The sequence below is a fragment of the Drosophila nasuta genome, chromosome 3 (genome assembly GCF_023558535.2).
Source record: "Drosophila nasuta strain 15112-1781.00 chromosome 3, ASM2355853v1, whole genome shotgun sequence".
Classification (NCBI taxonomy): domain Eukaryota; kingdom Metazoa; phylum Arthropoda; class Insecta; order Diptera; family Drosophilidae; genus Drosophila; species Drosophila nasuta.
Genome location: NC_083457.1, coordinates 2636538 through 2654514, shown reverse-complemented (window position 1 = coordinate 2654514; position 17977 = coordinate 2636538). Strand labels below are relative to the sequence as shown.

The 17977-nt window shown below is 34.0% G+C and overlaps 4 protein-coding genes and 1 long non-coding RNA gene across 5 annotated transcripts; 2 read left to right on the top strand and 3 right to left on the bottom strand.

Moving 5' to 3' along the window:
* The first annotated feature begins 546 nt into the window (after positions 1-546).
* LOC132789926 (general odorant-binding protein 56a) lies at positions 547-1252 on the top strand. Its single transcript, XM_060798273.1, has 2 exons — positions 547-657; positions 853-1252. The coding sequence occupies exons 1-2, from the start codon at positions 598-600 to the stop codon at positions 1195-1197; spliced, it is 405 nt and encodes a 134-aa protein (XP_060654256.1). The 5' UTR covers positions 547-597; the 3' UTR covers positions 1198-1252.
* Positions 1253-1730: 478 nt separating this feature from the next.
* On the bottom strand, positions 1731-2298 carry LOC132793035 (uncharacterized). The gene is made up of 2 exons (XM_060802630.1): positions 2245-2298; positions 1731-2188 (listed from the first exon to the last, which is right to left on the bottom strand). The coding sequence occupies exons 1-2, from the start codon at positions 2296-2298 to the stop codon at positions 1841-1843; spliced, it is 402 nt and encodes a 133-aa protein (XP_060658613.1). The 3' UTR covers positions 1731-1840.
* A 988-nt stretch (positions 2299-3286) lies between these two features.
* On the bottom strand, positions 3287-4113 carry LOC132793149 (uncharacterized). Its single transcript, XM_060802835.1, has 2 exons — positions 4015-4113; positions 3287-3955 (listed from the first exon to the last, which is right to left on the bottom strand). Exons 1-2 carry the CDS (start codon positions 4081-4083, stop codon positions 3287-3289), a joined length of 738 nt encoding a protein of 245 aa, XP_060658818.1. The 5' UTR covers positions 4084-4113.
* Positions 4114-9834: 5721 nt separating this feature from the next.
* Positions 9835-10526, bottom strand: LOC132791924 (general odorant-binding protein 56d-like). The gene is made up of 2 exons (XM_060801054.1): positions 10372-10526; positions 9835-10300 (listed from the first exon to the last, which is right to left on the bottom strand). The coding sequence occupies exons 1-2, from the start codon at positions 10420-10422 to the stop codon at positions 9953-9955; spliced, it is 399 nt and encodes a 132-aa protein (XP_060657037.1). The 5' UTR covers positions 10423-10526; the 3' UTR covers positions 9835-9952.
* Positions 10527-16173: 5647 nt separating this feature from the next.
* LOC132791763 (uncharacterized) lies at positions 16174-17358 on the top strand. The gene is made up of 2 exons (XR_009632936.1): positions 16174-16820; positions 16884-17358. It is a non-coding gene; the product is annotated as an uncharacterized LOC132791763 (long non-coding RNA).
* Positions 17359-17977: the final 619 nt, after the last annotated feature.

The window sequence follows — 17977 nt, the reverse complement described above, 5'->3', positions numbered from 1 at the left end:
GCTTTTTTTTTTGCCAAAGTGCAAAGTTTTCATTTCGACTGCTGATTGAGTACCGCGATAATGAATAAACAGCTGGCCACCAAATAAAAATACATTAAGTCCCGATTTATTTTGATGCCACAATTCGTTGGCTCTTGTTTGGCTTGGGGAAAAACACTTATGATCCGTAGACCACTTTAAAAGTCTGGATCTAACAGGGTCTGCTGTCTGCATGCATAATTGATTCGATCGACTGTCTGTCTTAAATGAGCCCACAGAAGAAATAGATACAAAAAAAAAAGGAAAAATGGCAACAACAGAAATGACTAGCTTTCATAGTCCGATCGACTTTAGCCCTGGGCCATTAGTTGACGAAAGTACTTGCCGTGATGGAAGACTCGCAAAATCAAATCAAACAAAACCAAACAAAACAAAAAATAAACCAAAAACCACAGCAAAAAACAATAAGCTGGTCAAAGAGCAAAACACACAACAAACAACACAGCCGGGAGCCATAAAAAACCGGCTTTCATTACCGAATTTTGAATATAAAAGCGCTGAGCGAAGCTCCGAAAGCTATCAGAACTTCGCTAACGTTCTAACAAGTCAGTGATAAACATGAACTCCATTTTTGTGATAGCTTTGAGTGCTCTGTTCGTGGCTCTTGCTGTGGCATCGGTAAGATATTATCTGATCTGCTGATTGAAATATACTAGAAATGTAGATTAATTAACAAAATTACCAGTACTTATCATTATGGTTATATAAAAACAAAAACAAGTATAATTGATTTTGAGATACTAAACTGAACAACAGAAGAATTATAATTGATTATTTTTTAATTTTTCGAACACTATCTCTTTCCGCCCTTAGCCCATTGAGCTGAACGAGGAACAAAAGGTCTTGGCCAAGCAGTATGGAGAAACCTGCTCCAAGGAAATCGGTCTCACCGAGGCTGAGGTAGCCAAGGTTAAGGCCAAGGACTTCAGCGATCCCACTGAGAACATCAAGTGCTTTGCCAACTGCTTCTTCGAGAAGGTCGGCACCCTCAAGGACGGCGAGATCCAGCCCGATGTTGTGCTTGCCAAGCTGGGTGCCATCATTGGTGAGGAGAAGACCAAAGCTGCCTTGGCAAAGTGCAGCTCCGTTAAGGGCGCTAATAAGTGTGAAACTGCAGTCAAGTTGCACGAATGCTTCGATGAGTTCAAGAAGGCTTAAGCAGCTGCTGCTGTTCAATAAATTATAATTAATTTATGCTTGCATTGAAAAACAATAATAACAACTGTATTCATAATAGACAAACAAAAAGCTCTGAAAATTGGGTGGTTGGGTTCTGTACGTGTCACAGTTTGTCACAGCTTAATTGCGGCTTTAACTGCCTCCCCGCGACTGCTCCCCAAGCCATCAGCTTAAATGGATTATGCACATATTTGTATTATTTTTGCCCAAGGCATGTTCTCATCTGCGAATTCGTGTGACTTCCGCAATTTAATTTAATTAAACTGCATCACTTTTAATGCATTGCAATCAACATGTTATTGAATGTGCTAAAAGTCTGTTAAAACACTTTGATATAAATTCTGATATTATCAAAATACAATTGAAGGAATATTCCATTTCGCATCTTGTCGAAATTGTGTTTGGAATTCGGTTGTTGGACTTGTGTGTGCATAAGTGTGTTTATGTTTTGTGAATGTGTTGACTCATTTGCCATTTTCAATTTGCATAATTAAATGCACAATGCAGCTCATACCTCGATTATGCAGTAAATGCGTTAATATTGTAGAATAACTTTATTATTTAAGGGATTCAACTACGTGATTGCCGGATCACCCATCATTTATGCAACACGCATGCATTGTTAGGCAGTTAATGCTTTTGCCACACACATCTCATACTTGTACACGAAATCGCAATTCGCTGGACCCGGTGCAGAGCAAGCCTTCAGCTCCGTCTTGATCTTGTCCTGCGAAATCTTGCTGAAGCGTGCCTGGGCGAACTTGAGAATAGCAGCGTCGTTTGGCTGTTCGCCAGTGATAAGACCCAGTTTCTTATAGAGGCAGCTGTGGAAACACTTGTAGGCCTCAGATGGATTGGCAACCAACTTATCGCTAGCGATTTGCGTTGCCTCAGCTGCCGATATCTTCAGTTCTGTGATGCACTGCTGCTGCATAGCCTTATAGGCAGCCAAGTCCGCGGCACTCTGAGCCTGTCGAACATATTTTCAATTCAACTGAATCCTTTTTAATAATAAGTGTAACTCACCCGCACAAACTCGTAGAGGGAGCACACAATCAAAATAAGCAGAACGACTTTCATCTTGTTAGTTTGAAATAACTTTAACTGATTTCAGTGATTTTCAATTCGTTTAAATAGTCCACGCGTTAAATTAGAGCTTACAGGCGTTTCCCAATTTCCATTTAATTAAGTTGTTAAGTTTGTAATTTTTTGTATAAATTGGTGTATTGATTAAAAAACCTAGCGTTAAATTTTAAATTACTACATGATACGTTAACAAGCTCCAATTTTATATTATCAAAATACACTGAACAAATTATTTCACATTTTTCAAATAGGTGTAATAATAAGAATAATACTCTATTTCATTTTATTACTTTGACTGCAATAATAATTATGAATATTAGTAAGTGTAATATGATTATAAAGAAGCCTCTACTGTTTCATCAGCCGGTCCATTTCTGCATTCCTCTGCTTGAGATAGTTTATCGTTAGTTTAGTAGTAGATTATAATAAGAATTATGTGACATAAAGAAAGTCAATTGACACATAGAGTTGCATGAGGTAAGGCGTTACCAATTGATTCTCGTCAAAAGAGATATATTGAGTATAATTGTGAAATCCAGAATACCGTTCGTTAAAACGGTTGAATTTCAAGTACTTATTATGACCACAAAACTTGTGAAATATAACAGTTTTTCAGTGCTAAACATACTCATGTTAGGTTCGTACAAGATTCATAAATCGTATTTAAATACATACATATGAAAAATGTAAAATTATAAATTCACGATTTCACTACATTCAAGGGAGATATAATATCATAGCTCTGTTCAATTACAATATGTGTCATACTCGTATAACTTTCCGACATCATTTCATTTTGAACTCAGCCTGAAAGTAGGCAATGAATTTACAATTTCATGTTATTTTATTGCCAAGCACAGCATTGAGTATGCAGTGCTTTTGCTAGTTTATTGTACCATTTAAACATTTACTTTTCTCTTTAGATAAATATAATAAATTTGTTTCATACATTACATAAGTTGATAATAAAGGTTAAAATAAACTAAGCTGCCGCAGTTTCTTGTATGCCATTGATGACCTCGTTCGTCTTTTCGTCTTTTTCATTCGCATCGAGCTCCTCATTATCGGGAAGTGTGTCACTGCTAGTTTCACTGCGTTCAAGAACCTCTCGCAGCCGCTGCTCAGCCTCCAAATTCTTTAGATGATTGTAGCAAAGACGCAGCTTGTAGGCAGCCTCACAGCGATTAGTGCTCCTGATATCCTGGCACTCGGTCAGGTCGGGCTTCTGTCGTTGCAGCAGACTCTGCACCTCCATTTTGAATGCCTCCTCGAATACCATTTCGTAGTGTATGAGGCCCAAGCCATCGTAGAGACAGCGGACAAAGCAATGGAGAGGCTCATTCCGTTTGAGATCGAGGCTAGGAAGTTGGACTGTGCTATCATAGTCGATGTCTGCCACATTGTTGTCGTTCTTCAGATTATCGTCAACATTGCCAGTGGCCATGTCCAGCTCAGGGTCATTATTGGAGTTCTCATTGAAGAGCAGACTGAGTCGAAAAAGTTTCAGCTGCGACATCGATATTTCCGTCTCCCTCATGCACGATTGCAGCAGCTCTCGGGTGATCTTCGGCGATGCTGTCGTCGTCTGATTTCGATCCTCGACTTCGTTGCGAGTCATCGACATGTTCAGCGAGACAGAGACAGAACGACTCTGCAGTATACAGAAATTATTCGATCTATCTTCTAAGATATTCAAGAAACTAAACTCACCCATGCCGGTTGAAATAGATTACTGAGATTTAGACACAGCAATGACAGCAAATAAACTTTATTACACATTCCACAATTTCGCGTATGATTATTTTGGAGTTCGTTTAAAATCGATAAATCGACAGTTATATGGAGCTGCGACGGATCATGCAATGGCTTTTATAGCATTCGGTCGTTAGCAAATTTTGACTTTAATCAGCGGAATAATTTGCTGACAAATCATGGAGAACTTTAATTAGGCTCTTCATGCCTGAATAGGCATCGATCTTCAATGAATCAAGTAGATCAAATCCATCAAATTCGTACAGCTTCAATAATTATACATATTTCATGCCCAATGCTCTTGTCACCCGAAGCATTTCAACTCTCATTAAACTGATTATTTAAATGACCATATCGCATTCGGTTCAAAGAGCACAGCTTAGTAATCCATAGATTTGGGTAAACACTAGCATTATCGTTGTCAAAGACACGCATGAGTGCGTTCCCAAAGCGATTTGCGAATAATTGCTGGTCAAAATATCTATAATGACTAATCCACACCATATATATAATATACATATTTGAAAGCTGAACTAAGTATTGAACTAAGAATGTAATTCGATTTTCTTAGAAAAATTAAAAAAAAAATATATTTTGATTTTTTGTACTAATACCTACTTTAAGATAGCATTTATCTTAATATATTGTTTTTATAAATACACTTATTCTCAATATATATTTTTAATTTTCACTAATATTTACATTAAAATGTTAATGTATAACTTTATTAGGATTTATAAAATAAGTACAATTATTTTTAGTTGACAGCTATTTGATCTTCGGCTAACTGCAAACCGAATGGGTGTGAAAACTTTTTAATTTCAAATAAATAAAAGAATAAATCTATTTATTATTTCTTAATAATGAAATACTTCACTACATAGACATATTTATAACTTCCCTTATACTATCAGTAAATGGAATGTTGAACCTTATAGGGATTTATAATACAAATGCAATTGTTGTTAGCTGACTGACTTATGGCGAAAATTAGACAATTAACGGGAGAGAATTTTCAAACAACTAATAAAGTTGGTGTGAAAACTTGTTAAGTTCAAATACATTTAAAATAATTTTATTCAATACTTTTTTATAATGTATTACTAAATAACTTCGCATATGCTATTAAGTATGTTAAATAAATTTTAATCAATTATGGGGAAAATTGATTTAAATACACCAAGAATTTATTTCTAATTACTTAAGAAACTGAAATGCAGTTCGCAGATAATGTTATCGACCCTGGCTATCTTATTACCTCATTCAACGCGCTCTCTCAGATATTTCTTCTTGAGTTCAGTAAACTTAAAAGCATTTCCTAATTGATGAACTCAGTAACAGACGTGTTCTGATTATCAGGAACACGGATAGCAACGGGATTTGGCACAGGACACAGAACTGAACACGTATGTCTTTAAGATCAAAGCAAAGACAGCTAAATGCTGAACTGTCAATGCCACAATGGCGATGGCGATGGCAATGGCAATACATGTATAACAACCCCCAGAGCGCAGTTTTTATAAAATTAAATTACATTAATGTGAGAACCGCAGGCGGCGGCATCAACAGCAACTAGCCACAATCCCGACCAACCCTCAGTCCAGCCTCCTTAGCTTTCGCCCCCCTCCACTCACCAAACAGGACTCATTGCCCAGCCATTGAGCCAACTAACAAGACAGCCAAGACAAGCGAAATAAGAAAAGTTGCCCGGCTGCTGCTTGGCGGTTCCTTTGGCTGTCTCTCCTTCTGCCTGTCTCTCTGTCTGTCAAGACAAAAGGCTAGTGAAGCATCAATGTGTTTGTCCCTTTGGCAGCGACGGCGTCCTCAACCACGACCACGCGTGTTGGTTTCTTTGACAAGCCGCCAGCGCAGAAACCACGAGCTGTCTACTTAAATGCATTAGCTTGCCCTGAAGAGTGTGGTGAGGGGAAAGATTGTTGATTGGAAAGTGGAGAGTGAGGGCGGCAAAAGCGACAGGAGACGAGACGAAATGTATTGTGCTGGTTTTGCTTTTTAATAGACATTAGTAAACGCATCAGTGATTATGCCAAAGCTTTTGTGCAGACAACTGCAACTGAAACGGATGCTAAATGGAAGTGACATGACAGTCAGTTCTCTGCCAGGAAGTGACAAAATGAATTATAGACGCCAGTCTGTCCATCTCTCAGTCCAAAAGCAGACAGTCAGACAGTCAGGCAGCGAAGCGGTTCAGTCAGCTGATTCCCCAGCCTAACTTACCCAAATTCCCAAAGCGATTGTCTCGGTCCCTCACGTGCCTGCCAGCAACCCTATAAAGGTGACTACGAAAATCAACCCGTACTCCGTACACCTGACTGACCCACTGGCAATTGCAATTGCGCCACGTGCTCAATGAATGTTTAATGATTTGTTAATTGGATTTTGGCTTTTCACTTCTGTGACGACACGAAAAAAAAAAAACTCCGTATATCACAAGCAACACCCCTTCTTCGCTTTAACTTGTGCCTATTCGTTTGTTCCTACACATTACGCATACGTCGTGTTGGCCTCCTTTTGTTGTTCGCTGCTGCAGAAAAGGCGACGCTCATCAATATTTATGCATTGCATAAACGTGCAAACGTCCAAATACCTTTGGGACTCAGCGAAGGACTTAACGCCCTGACGACGGTCTGACAACGTCTAATGACGTCCAACTGTTATGCAAATGGCCGAACACAAAAAGGACAGCAAAGTTTCCATTTTGCATAGGGCACAGTAATGCTTTGTGTAAGTCTATATTATCCACAACAAATCAATGAATACAATTACAACATTTTTTACAACTAGAAATTTTCGTCGTAGATTATTAAATTTTCTAAAATTACTTAAGTGCACGGAAAGCTGAACAAGGAAGCGAATTTTTACGCCTATTTGCATATTACATCCTAAATTTATGCTCTTTCAAAGAATAAGTCTATTTTCATTAAATATGTTTAATAATAATAAGTACCTAACATATAAATATATTAATACATTTTTATTCACCTAAATCGGTAACTTATATTACTAGATATTATTTAATATAAGAATATTCGATTTATAGATACCACAATTAATTAACTCCAAACCATGATAATTTGAAAAAGTAAAGTAACTCTATCTTAAAGTTAATTAATTAATTAATCCGTTGTTTTGTATAATGGATAAACAATTTATTCATTTATCCAAAACACGGTAAATTCAAAAGAGACAAATAAAGTTCTTATCAAAATAAATACAATTCTTTTATAAATAACAAAATCACAATCGAAAAGTCACATAAATTAAAGCTTCATTTAATGTTAAGTAACATTTAAGTAAAACTACTGTTCTACAAAAATTATAAGGTTTACTTCTAATTACTGTCAAGTTTACTCTGATGACTCAAATGCAATTTTCGTAGTTCGCTTGTCGTTTGAACTATTAAAAACTGCGCATTTGATGCTTTGATTAATGACACTTTAATAAGGTACTTCAACTTGATCTTTACAGTTTCATTTGTTGCACAACAAAGTCATCGAAGCCCTTTTAACCCCTTTGGGAAATCCATTTGTTGTATTAGTTCAGTTGCTTTTCAAATTTATTTTGTATTGATGTGACTAATGACCTTGAAAATACGAATATATTTATATGTTTGTGACTTGCTGCTAGGAAAATTACTTCATTTATTCTGAATTTCAAATTGGGATGAATTTATATTAAAAATACTTTAAATATTCAAATATATTACAAAAAAAAAAAGAAAAGGATTATACAATTATACATTTTTTTAAAATAGACAATTATTCTCATTCATTTATTATTTATGAATTTAGATCAAAACTGAGATACGAAAATAAATTTAAATTTCATCACACTCGAGTTATGTGATATTTTTCATTCATTAGCAATGAGTTCAATATAAAAGCTTTTAATGGAGTTGTTATGTCCATGTTAATAAGTAATCAAATAGTTTACTGCATCGACAGTTACAATTTACGGTATTACAATCGATAGTATTGGGACTTTTCCAGCTATCTTTTGTCTAAGTAGATGATTTGAGTATTACAGCCATAAATAGATCATCTGAAACTAGCGTTTTATTTTTTTATGAATTCTTAAGCATTTTGAATCTTGCTTTAATTTTTCAATGAGTAATTTTAAAATGAACAGTAAATTATTAAATAGATTTATCTTCTGGAGTTACACATTTTCTTTATCATTACAATTATACTTTTAGCTAAATTGGGTTAAAGATTTTTATTCACATTAACTTTATAATGTTCCAATTATTACTCTTTATAGGTTCATTTTGAGCTTCTAAAGAGGGATTCATTATAGACTGTAATAAATTGCCAACTTTGTGTTTGGCTCATAAATATTATTTCGCGTTGTCATGCTGACAAGTTGGCCTAACGTGAAATGGTTTCAGAGTTAAATTACATAAATTTGTTTTCTGAAGTGTATATCTAAAGATTTGAACAGTTTCTTTCTTTAACGACAATCTACATGTATTTATTCATTTCTCAATTAGTTTTGTTCTGTGTTGACTTAGATCTTTGCATGGTTCTGGTGGTAGCTCTGTTACCAGTGGGCGATACTGCTTCTTCTTCAGAGAATAGTAATATAAATATGTATATGTAGTGAATATACATAAATAGAAGAGAATATATATTGTAGATAAAAAAATGAAAAGAATTTCTACAACTGCGCATTGCTTACAGACTTTAATTATTTTTGTTTTTAGGCCGTTTTAAGTAATTTATTATTTTGGTTATGTTTTCTTTAAAGGTAATGTATATAACTACATTGAAACCATTGAAATGAGTATACCCTTTATTCCACATTAACAGCGTATAAACCATTTGTGTAAGTATGTGAGTGTGTTTGAATATGTATATATTCATATATAATGTCCATGAAAAAATAAATATTTTGTATGTTTGTGCTTGCCGTTAAGAAAATTACTTCATTTATTCTAATATGCAATATGAATTCAGATGAATATATATTTAAAATGCTTTAAATATTCAAATATTCTGTTAAAAATATTAAAATATACTTAAATTGTGTCGATAACAATTATACGATTTTTTTAAACTACACACAATTATTATTTATGTATTTAGATATAAAAACAGAGATACGAAAAATAAATTCAAGTTTTATCACACTCGAATTATGTGATATTATTCAATCATTCATTAGCAATGACTTCTATATAATAGCTATTAATGAAGTTGTAAAATGACTTTGTGTTAATGGTAATAAGTAATCAAATACAGAATGTATCGGCAATGACAATTTACTGTATTACAATCGATAATATTAGGATTTTTGCACCTATTTTTTGTCTAGATTTTTTAACTATTGCGTCCACAAATAGATAAACTAAATCATGGGAAGCTTTCTACATAAATTCCTTAAAATTGTCTTGATTAGGTTTTAACTCAGAGACGCGTAATGCTGAAGTTAACAGTAAATAATTAAAAAGATTTATATTCTGTAGATGCACGTATTCTTTATTATTACAGTTAAACTTTTTTCTGAATTATGTTAAATTACTTTAAGATTAATTTTATAATATAATATTCCAATTATTACTCTTTATGGGTTCATTTTGAGCTTCAAAAGAGGGATTCATTATAGACTGTAATAAATTGTCAACTCTTTACAGAGATTCATTTTTGGCTCATAACTATTATTTTGCGTTGTCATGTTGACAAGTTGGCCTAATATGAAATGGTTTCACAGTTTTGTTTTCTGAAGTGTATATTTAAAGATTTAAGCAATAAATCTGAGTTTCTATCTTTAACAACAATCTACATGTTTTTATTTATCTCTCAAATAGTTAACAATTCACAGATGCTTCTTAAAATGTGCGTGTATGCTAATACCTTTTGTTGTGTGCTCAGTTGACTTAGATCTGGGCATGGTTTTTGTGGTAGCACTGGTACAACTGGAAGGCGGTGTCGCACTTATCGGCACCCTTCAGAGAGTCGCAGTTGGCCTGAATGGCCTTGATCTTATCATCGCCGGCAATGGGGCCCAATTTCTCGAGGACAACATTGGGCTGGATCTGGCCATCGACCAGGAAGCCAGTCTTCTCCAGGAAGCAGTTGGCGAAGCACTTGACCTTGTTGTCAGCACCATCGAAGGTTCCATCGCGCAGAGAATGAGCCTGCTCCTTGGTGATGCCCTCCTGAGCGATGCAAGCAGCACCATGCTCCTTGGCCTTGGCCTTTTGCTCGTCGGTCAACTTGATTTCCTAAACAAAGTTGAAGTAGAAAAGGAGTTGGGATTAAAATGAAATGTAATCAAACAAACTTCACAACTTACATCGGCGGCGACAAGAGCCACGCAGGCAACCAGAACAATTAGGAATTTCATGGTGTTGTTGGTAGTTGAGTTTGCTTTTTTACACTGTTGGTTTGATTCATCGAACGATTCGCTTTTATATCATCCGAATCTCTGAACTTTGCTCATGCTTTGCAGTCGGTTTATTTTGTTTGTCTGTTTATTTTTTATAGCTGGCTGATCACACACAGTATTCAAGTTAAGCTTTTTAGAAGAGTAGTTTATTTAACTCTCGTTTTTAATGGTTCCGAGATCTCATCGCATCGTTTTAATTCTCTCTATCTCTATCTTGCTCTCTCTTGCTCTGTATATCACAAATTATAAAGACTTTAATTGTATACCCTGCTTACTTCAGACAGATTTCTTTGGCTTTGTAGAGCGCTTTATTGTGTTAGAAACACGTCTTCAATTACTTACTGATCTTATCGATTTGCTTAATAAGACTTCTGGGTATAGGATATTCTCGAGTCGAGCATTCTTAATTGCTTAACACATTGTTATCTGGCGACCTTAACAGCTATTGAGAACGAGATGATGGCGAGACAAATCCATTGTTGTTGGTCGGCATTACGAATTCGACTCTCAGGCGTTAATTGCTTCGAGTAATTTGTAAAATTAACATTAATATTAATTTTCAATGAGTTTTTGTTGTTGAGTGTCAGTCGGTGCAGCGATGCAGCAAGTTTTCGTTTTTTCGTTGATTAAATAAATACCCATTACTCAGGGCTAATTTACTAGCACAGCCTACAAAATGAGATATAATTGGGTGGTTCATAAAAATATGTAAATATATATAAATATGAATAACAAATTTTATGCACAAAAAAATAAATGGAAAGATTATTATTCGATTTGTTTAATTGAGAATTTTATATAAGGATTATTAGTGCTTGACTTTTTTTTCTACTATTTTGTATATAGTTCAAATTATATTGAAAATTATCCCCCTACTACGCCACTGGGCATTGCAACTTTGTGTAGTACATTTCCATAATAAACCTACAGCCAGCAATCTTCAAATTGATACACATACGAATACGTATAGAGATAGTTATACCGGTTTTCAAATAAATGATTTAACTTCGGGGCAAAAGCTATCTGTGATTGGACTCAATTCAAAGTCTCAAAGTCGAGTTCCAAAGTTCATAGAAAGAACTAGCTAAAGCTGGAGGTCAAAACGTATCTAAAATTACCCTAAAATCTAAAATTTAACAATATTTCGTAGAAATTCATTAATTTGTAATAATTAGATGCTTAATCATGCTTAGCTGCACTTTTAAGTTCTTAACAATAATCGCCAAGCTTATAGAGTATCAGTATCAGCATTTCAAAGTCCAAAAATCAGAAACCTGTATGTCGGGAAGACAACAAGCTGTAAAGTTGTTGCCCAGTCATCGTGATAATTAAGTATGCAACTTAATCGATTTGCGATCACTCATAACGGGATCATTATAAATGAAACGTAAAACTTTCCTAGCGAGTGTTCGTGCAACAAATAGTAAGTAAGGTTATATCGCATATATTACAAATATTTACTGCTGACAGCATCGATAATTCATGACCTACTCAAACTAAGCTATCCAACTATCTGGGTATCTGAACAGTGCCTCAACCTGAGGGAGTTGAGCACAGAAACTTACCCAGACAAACTCATAAATAGTTACGCACGCCAACCCAAACAAAACGAATCGAAACGATGAGAAATCCAAATAAACAACAGCAACAAGAGCAACAGCCAAAACAATAACAATAACAGAATGTCAGAGCTCTTATTGGGTGCCATCGTCGCCTGCCAGGGCCATAACAAATATAAAATATTTAAATAGTAATAAATTCATAATGTCAACGTGTTGTTGCTGTAACTGCCATAGATTTATAGACAATAATAACGACAAACACGAAACGCGCCCAGGACAAAAAAAACTGTGACTTAAGTAGCCAACAAAAAGTAGAAAAAAAAGTTGCCAAAAAGCAACAAAAACTTAACTAGGAAGAGTGTTGGTTATGGCCAAAGAGTGATATGCTAAGATTACCCTGTATTTAAATATTACAAATAGGAAATCGTAAGTTGTATTTTTAGTATATTTTATTAGACACAGAACTAAAGACAATCCCAACTTCCAAGATTGAATATGTCACAATTATTATAATTATAATTATAAACTTTTTTATAAACAAGTGTTAGTATAAATAACAAAAAATAGAAGAAAGTAGTATATAAGTAGATAGTATATATAATATAAATAGAAGAATATACTACATATGTAAATATGTAAATTAGTATATACAGTGCAAATAGACGAAAAAAGTATATACATACATATGTAGACATTGTACTATATATAGTATAAAAAGTAGAAATTCGTACATATATAGATATAGTATTATAAATATGTATCTATTAGTAGAATAAAATAGGTGTAGTAGAATAGTATGTAGATACAAAATTAATTGAATTCAAAAAGCTTACAGATTATAATTAATATTTTGTTTTAAGCTTATTTTATGTATTTTTATTATTTTGGTTATGTGTAAGTTTTATAGATTGAAACCATTGAAATGAGTATACCCTATATTTCATATTAACAGCGTATGCAAAGGAAACGCCATGCGTTTTATAACTTCATATAAGAAAATAATAAAATTCTTTTATTGTAGACATGATAGACTGTTAGCGCTAGGTAGGAGTGGGATTAATAGTGCCATGTACCTCATATATATTATATGTGTGTGTGTGTTTGAATATGTATATATATATATATATATATTAAGTACTATGTGGCATGCCATAAAAATATAAACAGCACATAAAACGACTATGAAAACAATGGCACACGTTACAACTGAGACCATGAGAGAGAGTGAGTGAGTAAGAGGAAGGAAGAGGAAGAGTGAGAGTAGCCCTTAGAGCTAATGAAATGTCATTGGACCCGGTGGGGACTTGTGGCAGCTATGTCAAGCAAAACTGAAATGCAAATGTCACGCGAAAAACTATTTGACGACAACATTATGGTTGACATTATATAGTATTGCGATATGACCAAAGAATACAACCAGCAGCAGTCACAGTCGCAGCAGTCGCAAGAGACTCACAAAGCAAAAAGCAAGAACAGCTCAAGCCAAAAAGCTACGCTAAGTCAGTTCTCAGTCATATGCAAATGAGATGTGCGAAGTCATGCAAGTAAATTTATTAGCTACGAACATTAAAAACTCTTAAAAATAAATAATTACAAAACAAAACGCATCACAAATGTTCATTGTCGTCATTAAATCAAAGTATTATGTACTTGTTATTTGGCAAAGTCAAAATAATTAAATTAAATGTTTAATACTTAAATGAGAATTAGCTTCGTTTTAACTACAATTCATATAGATTTGCGTTTAATAAATCCACATTTTGGTCAAATGATGGCCCCAGTTAAACCTTTAATGGTCGATATATCATTTATTACTGTCACGTTGTCCAAGGACAAGCAAGGAGTGCAAGCAAGCCTTCTGCGATATCTGTATCCCGACCGAACAAAAGCCTACAGAAATTCAATTAGGCTTATCCCGTGCAACAACAACAAAAAGCATCAGGTAAAACAGCTGCAACACCTGCGCAATTAATTAGTGTTTGCCGCATTAATTTCACAAAAAAAAGGAAAAAATTGAAAAAAAAAAACAAAGTCTGAGGCTGGCATAAAACCCCAAACGGGACGTGGGAAGGTGAATATACATACATATATAGTATATACATACCTCTGCTCTAGGGTCAAATGCGTAGCTCGGCCCACCAGGCTAATAAATTCAAAATGGTTCCGACATCGCCTCCGTCCTTCTCCTCCCCCTCCTTCTCCTCCTGCTTCAGCTTTACCCGACCTCGGACCATTGCAAAAGGCTTATCTCGGCCAGCTCAGTTTTGGGCCACGCAATTAGAGCGAAAATATGTACCGAAACTCAGCAATGGGCCAGAAACCGAGCGAAACACTAAAGCAGCTAAATCAAATAAAGCAAATTCAGTTAATTTAAATTATAATGAAGGCACGCTGCGTATCCTTTGTGTATATATTCCCTTTCACTGATGAAAGGATAAAACGTGCTTTGAAGTACCTTACTATCTAATCGCACTAGATCTCAAAATAGATTTAGTTTCAATTGGGGCATACTTAAATAATACAAAATGTGTAATTCTTATGCCCTTAATTCGCATTCTCATTAAGAGTTTAATTTTAAATATGTAAGATAGTTACATTTGTATATTATATCGGTGAGAGGCGTTTTTAAGAAACTTTATTTAAAACTTTCGGAATGAATATCGATTATATTATTACATGAACAAAACATCTTTAAATAACGTGCAATAAAAATTATTAACATAATTTTAGTTTCAATTGTAGCATCTAAGAATTGTGTAATTATTTTTTTATTTAGAAGTTCGAATGATCTTAAATTTTTACAAGTATTCATTAATAAATTTAATTTGAAATATGTAAGATAGTTAAATTTGTATATTATTTCGTTAAGGAAAGTTTTTAAGGAACAATTTTAAAACATTCGTAATGAAAATCGATTATACTATTAGACAAAAGTAATATCTAGAATTATTGCACTAGATCTTAAACAAATTTAAGTTTCAATAGTAATAGTTAAAGAACTGTGTAATTCGTATGCCATGAACTAGTTACAAGTTCTCAATTAGAATTTAAAGTAAAGCTCTTATGTTGTGTTAGACAATTAAATTTGATTAGTAAATATAAATCTTATAATACTTTGAGTTTAATGTATATTTGGATACTTACGGTTAGGTTGCTCACATTATTCTAAGTTTGTTCATTTCTCGAAAAATCTATTTAAGAAAATGCATTTATAGAATTAACCTAATGTATTCCGCTGGAAAATCAAAATCCAAAATCGGGAAACAAAGTCTCTAATTATTGCACTCGATCTGGAAATAATTAAATTTCAATTTGTTAATCATCATGTGAAACTTGTAATATTGTTATTAAGTTAAATTCGCTATCATAAAAAGGCAATTAAATAGAAATTGTAATTTTAAATCTTATAAAGCATAGAGTTAAAGGTCTAATTTGCTAGTATACAATATACTCAATTTATTTAGATTTAAAACTTCATTTTATTTCTAAAATTGCCTAATAATAAAAATACAAAATTAAATGAAATTTTGAAAAATCCATTTCGATAACCAATTAAATGTATTGTATGCTTAATAATTTCGCTGGCAAATCAAAAATATATTATTACAGAAATAATATATCTCTAATTGTGTACTTAATTTGCTAATTTATTTACTTTTTTTTATAGTATTTGCAAGTTTTTTATGAAGCTGATAAAAATCTCATCGGAGGACATAAAATGTCGTGGACGAAGTCCGCTGAGAGATATCATAATTTCCACTTCTATAATTTGTTTATGATTATAACCGCATGGAAAATAAAACGCATTTAAGTAATTAAGTCATAAAAAATACTGAATATGAGAGAGAGAGAGAGAGAGAGAGAGAGAAAACAAAAGAAGAAGGAGAAAATGTCGTGCGGTCGTAAAAAAACGTGGCCGCATTGCAATAAAATGCCAAGAACAAAACAATTAGGCAATTAAATGTGCTCATATTACCAAAAATTTTCGTTTTGGTAACAAAACGCGTCATAAAATTGGGCCAAAATGCGCTCCAGGACACTAAAAAAGGGTCACAAAATATGCTTATAAAAATAGCACCAATAAGAAAAAACAAAAAGGAATGAAGAAATGGAAAAAATGATGTGAAAATTCTGTTGATTTGCCTCCGCCTTTGTCGATTGTGAGTGTTTTAGCAATATTTATTGAATTCCAGTTTGCTAAAAAAAAGAGGCGAAAATCGTAAATGGAAAGAAAAACGGAAATAATAATAAAGAGCGATGCGCAAAAGATGAGGAAGGAAAGCTAACAAAAGCATCACAATGCATATTTCTGCCAACTGGCAGAAAATTCCAAACGCGACAAAATGAATTCTTTTGTGACAAGTTCAGTTGAGTTCAGTTCGGTTTGGTTCGGTTCGGATTGGAGGAGAAGCTGAACCCCAAGAAGACTGAAAGCAACCCCAGGAAGAGGAAACTCAGGCACTTCATATGTGGGGACTGTGCACAAGGAAGAAGGGTTCAAAAGACAGTCAGGTGAAGGAATGCAGCACCCATTTTGTAAGAAATTGAAAAATCTAACAGTGCTTTGCTTGAAGCGTCGGCAAAAATAAGCAGCAAATGCGCTGCTTTAGTTCACATTATTGTCATGGCCCTTGTGCATGGAATTTTTTAATAAACGTTAAAGTTTATAACATTCTCTCGGCACTTACATGCGAGAGTATATCGACATGGACCCTACACGGCTTCTTTACGCCAAGTAATAAGGGGAGGAGGAGAAAATAGGGAGCGAGTGTGAGAGAGATTTGCGTCTAAAAGGTAAGCCAAAGGCATAAAGAGCCCTCACATAAAACCAACTAATTAGGCAAAGCATCTAATTAGACACACACAACAAGCAGAAACAGCGGCAGCGGCAGCAACATCCAAAAAGAGATGCAGAGACAGAGGGACAGGACCAAAACAAGGATATGCGTCTTTTGCGCCGGCTCGTAAAAGCCAAAGCCCCCAAATGACAACGTCGCTAAAAATTCTTATCGCAGCGCCAAAAATTAAGACCCACCCAACACAACACAACGGGAAAAAACCCTAGAAATTTATTGTAGCAAAGGTTAAAGATGCGCCATGTTAAATGTGGAAATTGTTTAATCCAGAGCTTAGCAATTACAAGGCACAGCGCTCATGGTCAGCTGCATGAAATTGGACCTGACAACGCATTCAAAATAGAGAGACAGGGAAAAAACAAACCTTTCAAAGGTTCAGCAACGAATTCTGCATACACTACTTTAAATAAAAAATATATATATTATGTTATGCAACAAAATTAAAATATACCCGACAGAAAACCAATTGAAATGAATTATGTGAATATCTGAATTTTATATTTATTTTCTATATAAATAAAATTCTTCTAAGCACTTTACAAATACGCTTATCTAAGCGTAATACTTTACTGCAGGGTAAAAATATCTACAAATAAAAAACCAAAATAAACTCGGTAAAAGTGGCAAGAAAAGCCATTTGCATTTTATTTTCTTTGTAATTTGATGCTCGATTGCCTTTTTTAGTGTGTAATGAGCTGCGCAGTAAATGCGTTTTATTTTGTCGCAAAGTCAAAGGCGTCAAAAAAAAGTAGTTCCCAACCAGGAGCAGGTGCACTTCTAGGGAAAATTCTAGATATTCTAGGAGTGAAAACTCGTATGTAGAAAAATACAAGTTCTTTTTAAATTTGGTCGGTTGTTAGGCTTTTCTATTTAAACCATAAATTGAGTTAAGCCCAATTTCAAATGCAAAATATTAAGCTCAAGCATTTAAGTTCCAAGAAAATACATTTTCTTATTTAATAAAAAATATAAAAATGTAATATATGTATTTTTTTAGTAATGTAAACTTTTTAACTAGATAGTTATAATTCAGTTAATAATACAGTATTAACCCGATAAGCAAAATGAATAACTAAACACCTTGGTACTTTAGTT

What these genes read in the sequence shown, in the direction of transcription:
- LOC132793035 (XM_060802630.1), bottom strand. Translation starts at nt 2,298, where the DNA reads ATGAAAGTCGTTCTGCTTATTTTGATTGTGTGCTCCCTCTACGAGTTT. An exon ending in CCCTCTACGAGTTTGTGCGG is followed by an intron (nt 2,189 to 2,244) that starts GTGAGTTACACT and finishes TATGTTCGACAG; the next exon opens with GCTCAGAGTGCCGCGGACTT.
- LOC132791924 (XM_060801054.1), bottom strand. Translation starts at nt 10,422, where the DNA reads ATGAAATTCCTAATTGTTCTGGTTGCCTGCGTGGCTCTTGTCGCCGCC. An exon ending in TGGCTCTTGTCGCCGCCGAT is followed by an intron (nt 10,301 to 10,371) that starts GTAAGTTGTGAA and finishes AACTTTGTTTAG; the next exon opens with GAAATCAAGTTGACCGACGA.
- LOC132789926 (XM_060798273.1), top strand. Translation starts at nt 598, where the DNA reads ATGAACTCCATTTTTGTGATAGCTTTGAGTGCTCTGTTCGTGGCTCTT. An exon ending in TGGCTCTTGCTGTGGCATCG is followed by an intron (nt 658 to 852) that starts GTAAGATATTAT and finishes TTCCGCCCTTAG; the next exon opens with CCCATTGAGCTGAACGAGGA.
- LOC132793149 (XM_060802835.1), bottom strand. Translation starts at nt 4,083, where the DNA reads ATGTGTAATAAAGTTTATTTGCTGTCATTGCTGTGTCTAAATCTCAGT. An exon ending in ATCTATTTCAACCGGCATGG is followed by an intron (nt 3,956 to 4,014) that starts GTGAGTTTAGTT and finishes TGTATACTGCAG; the next exon opens with AGTCGTTCTGTCTCTGTCTC.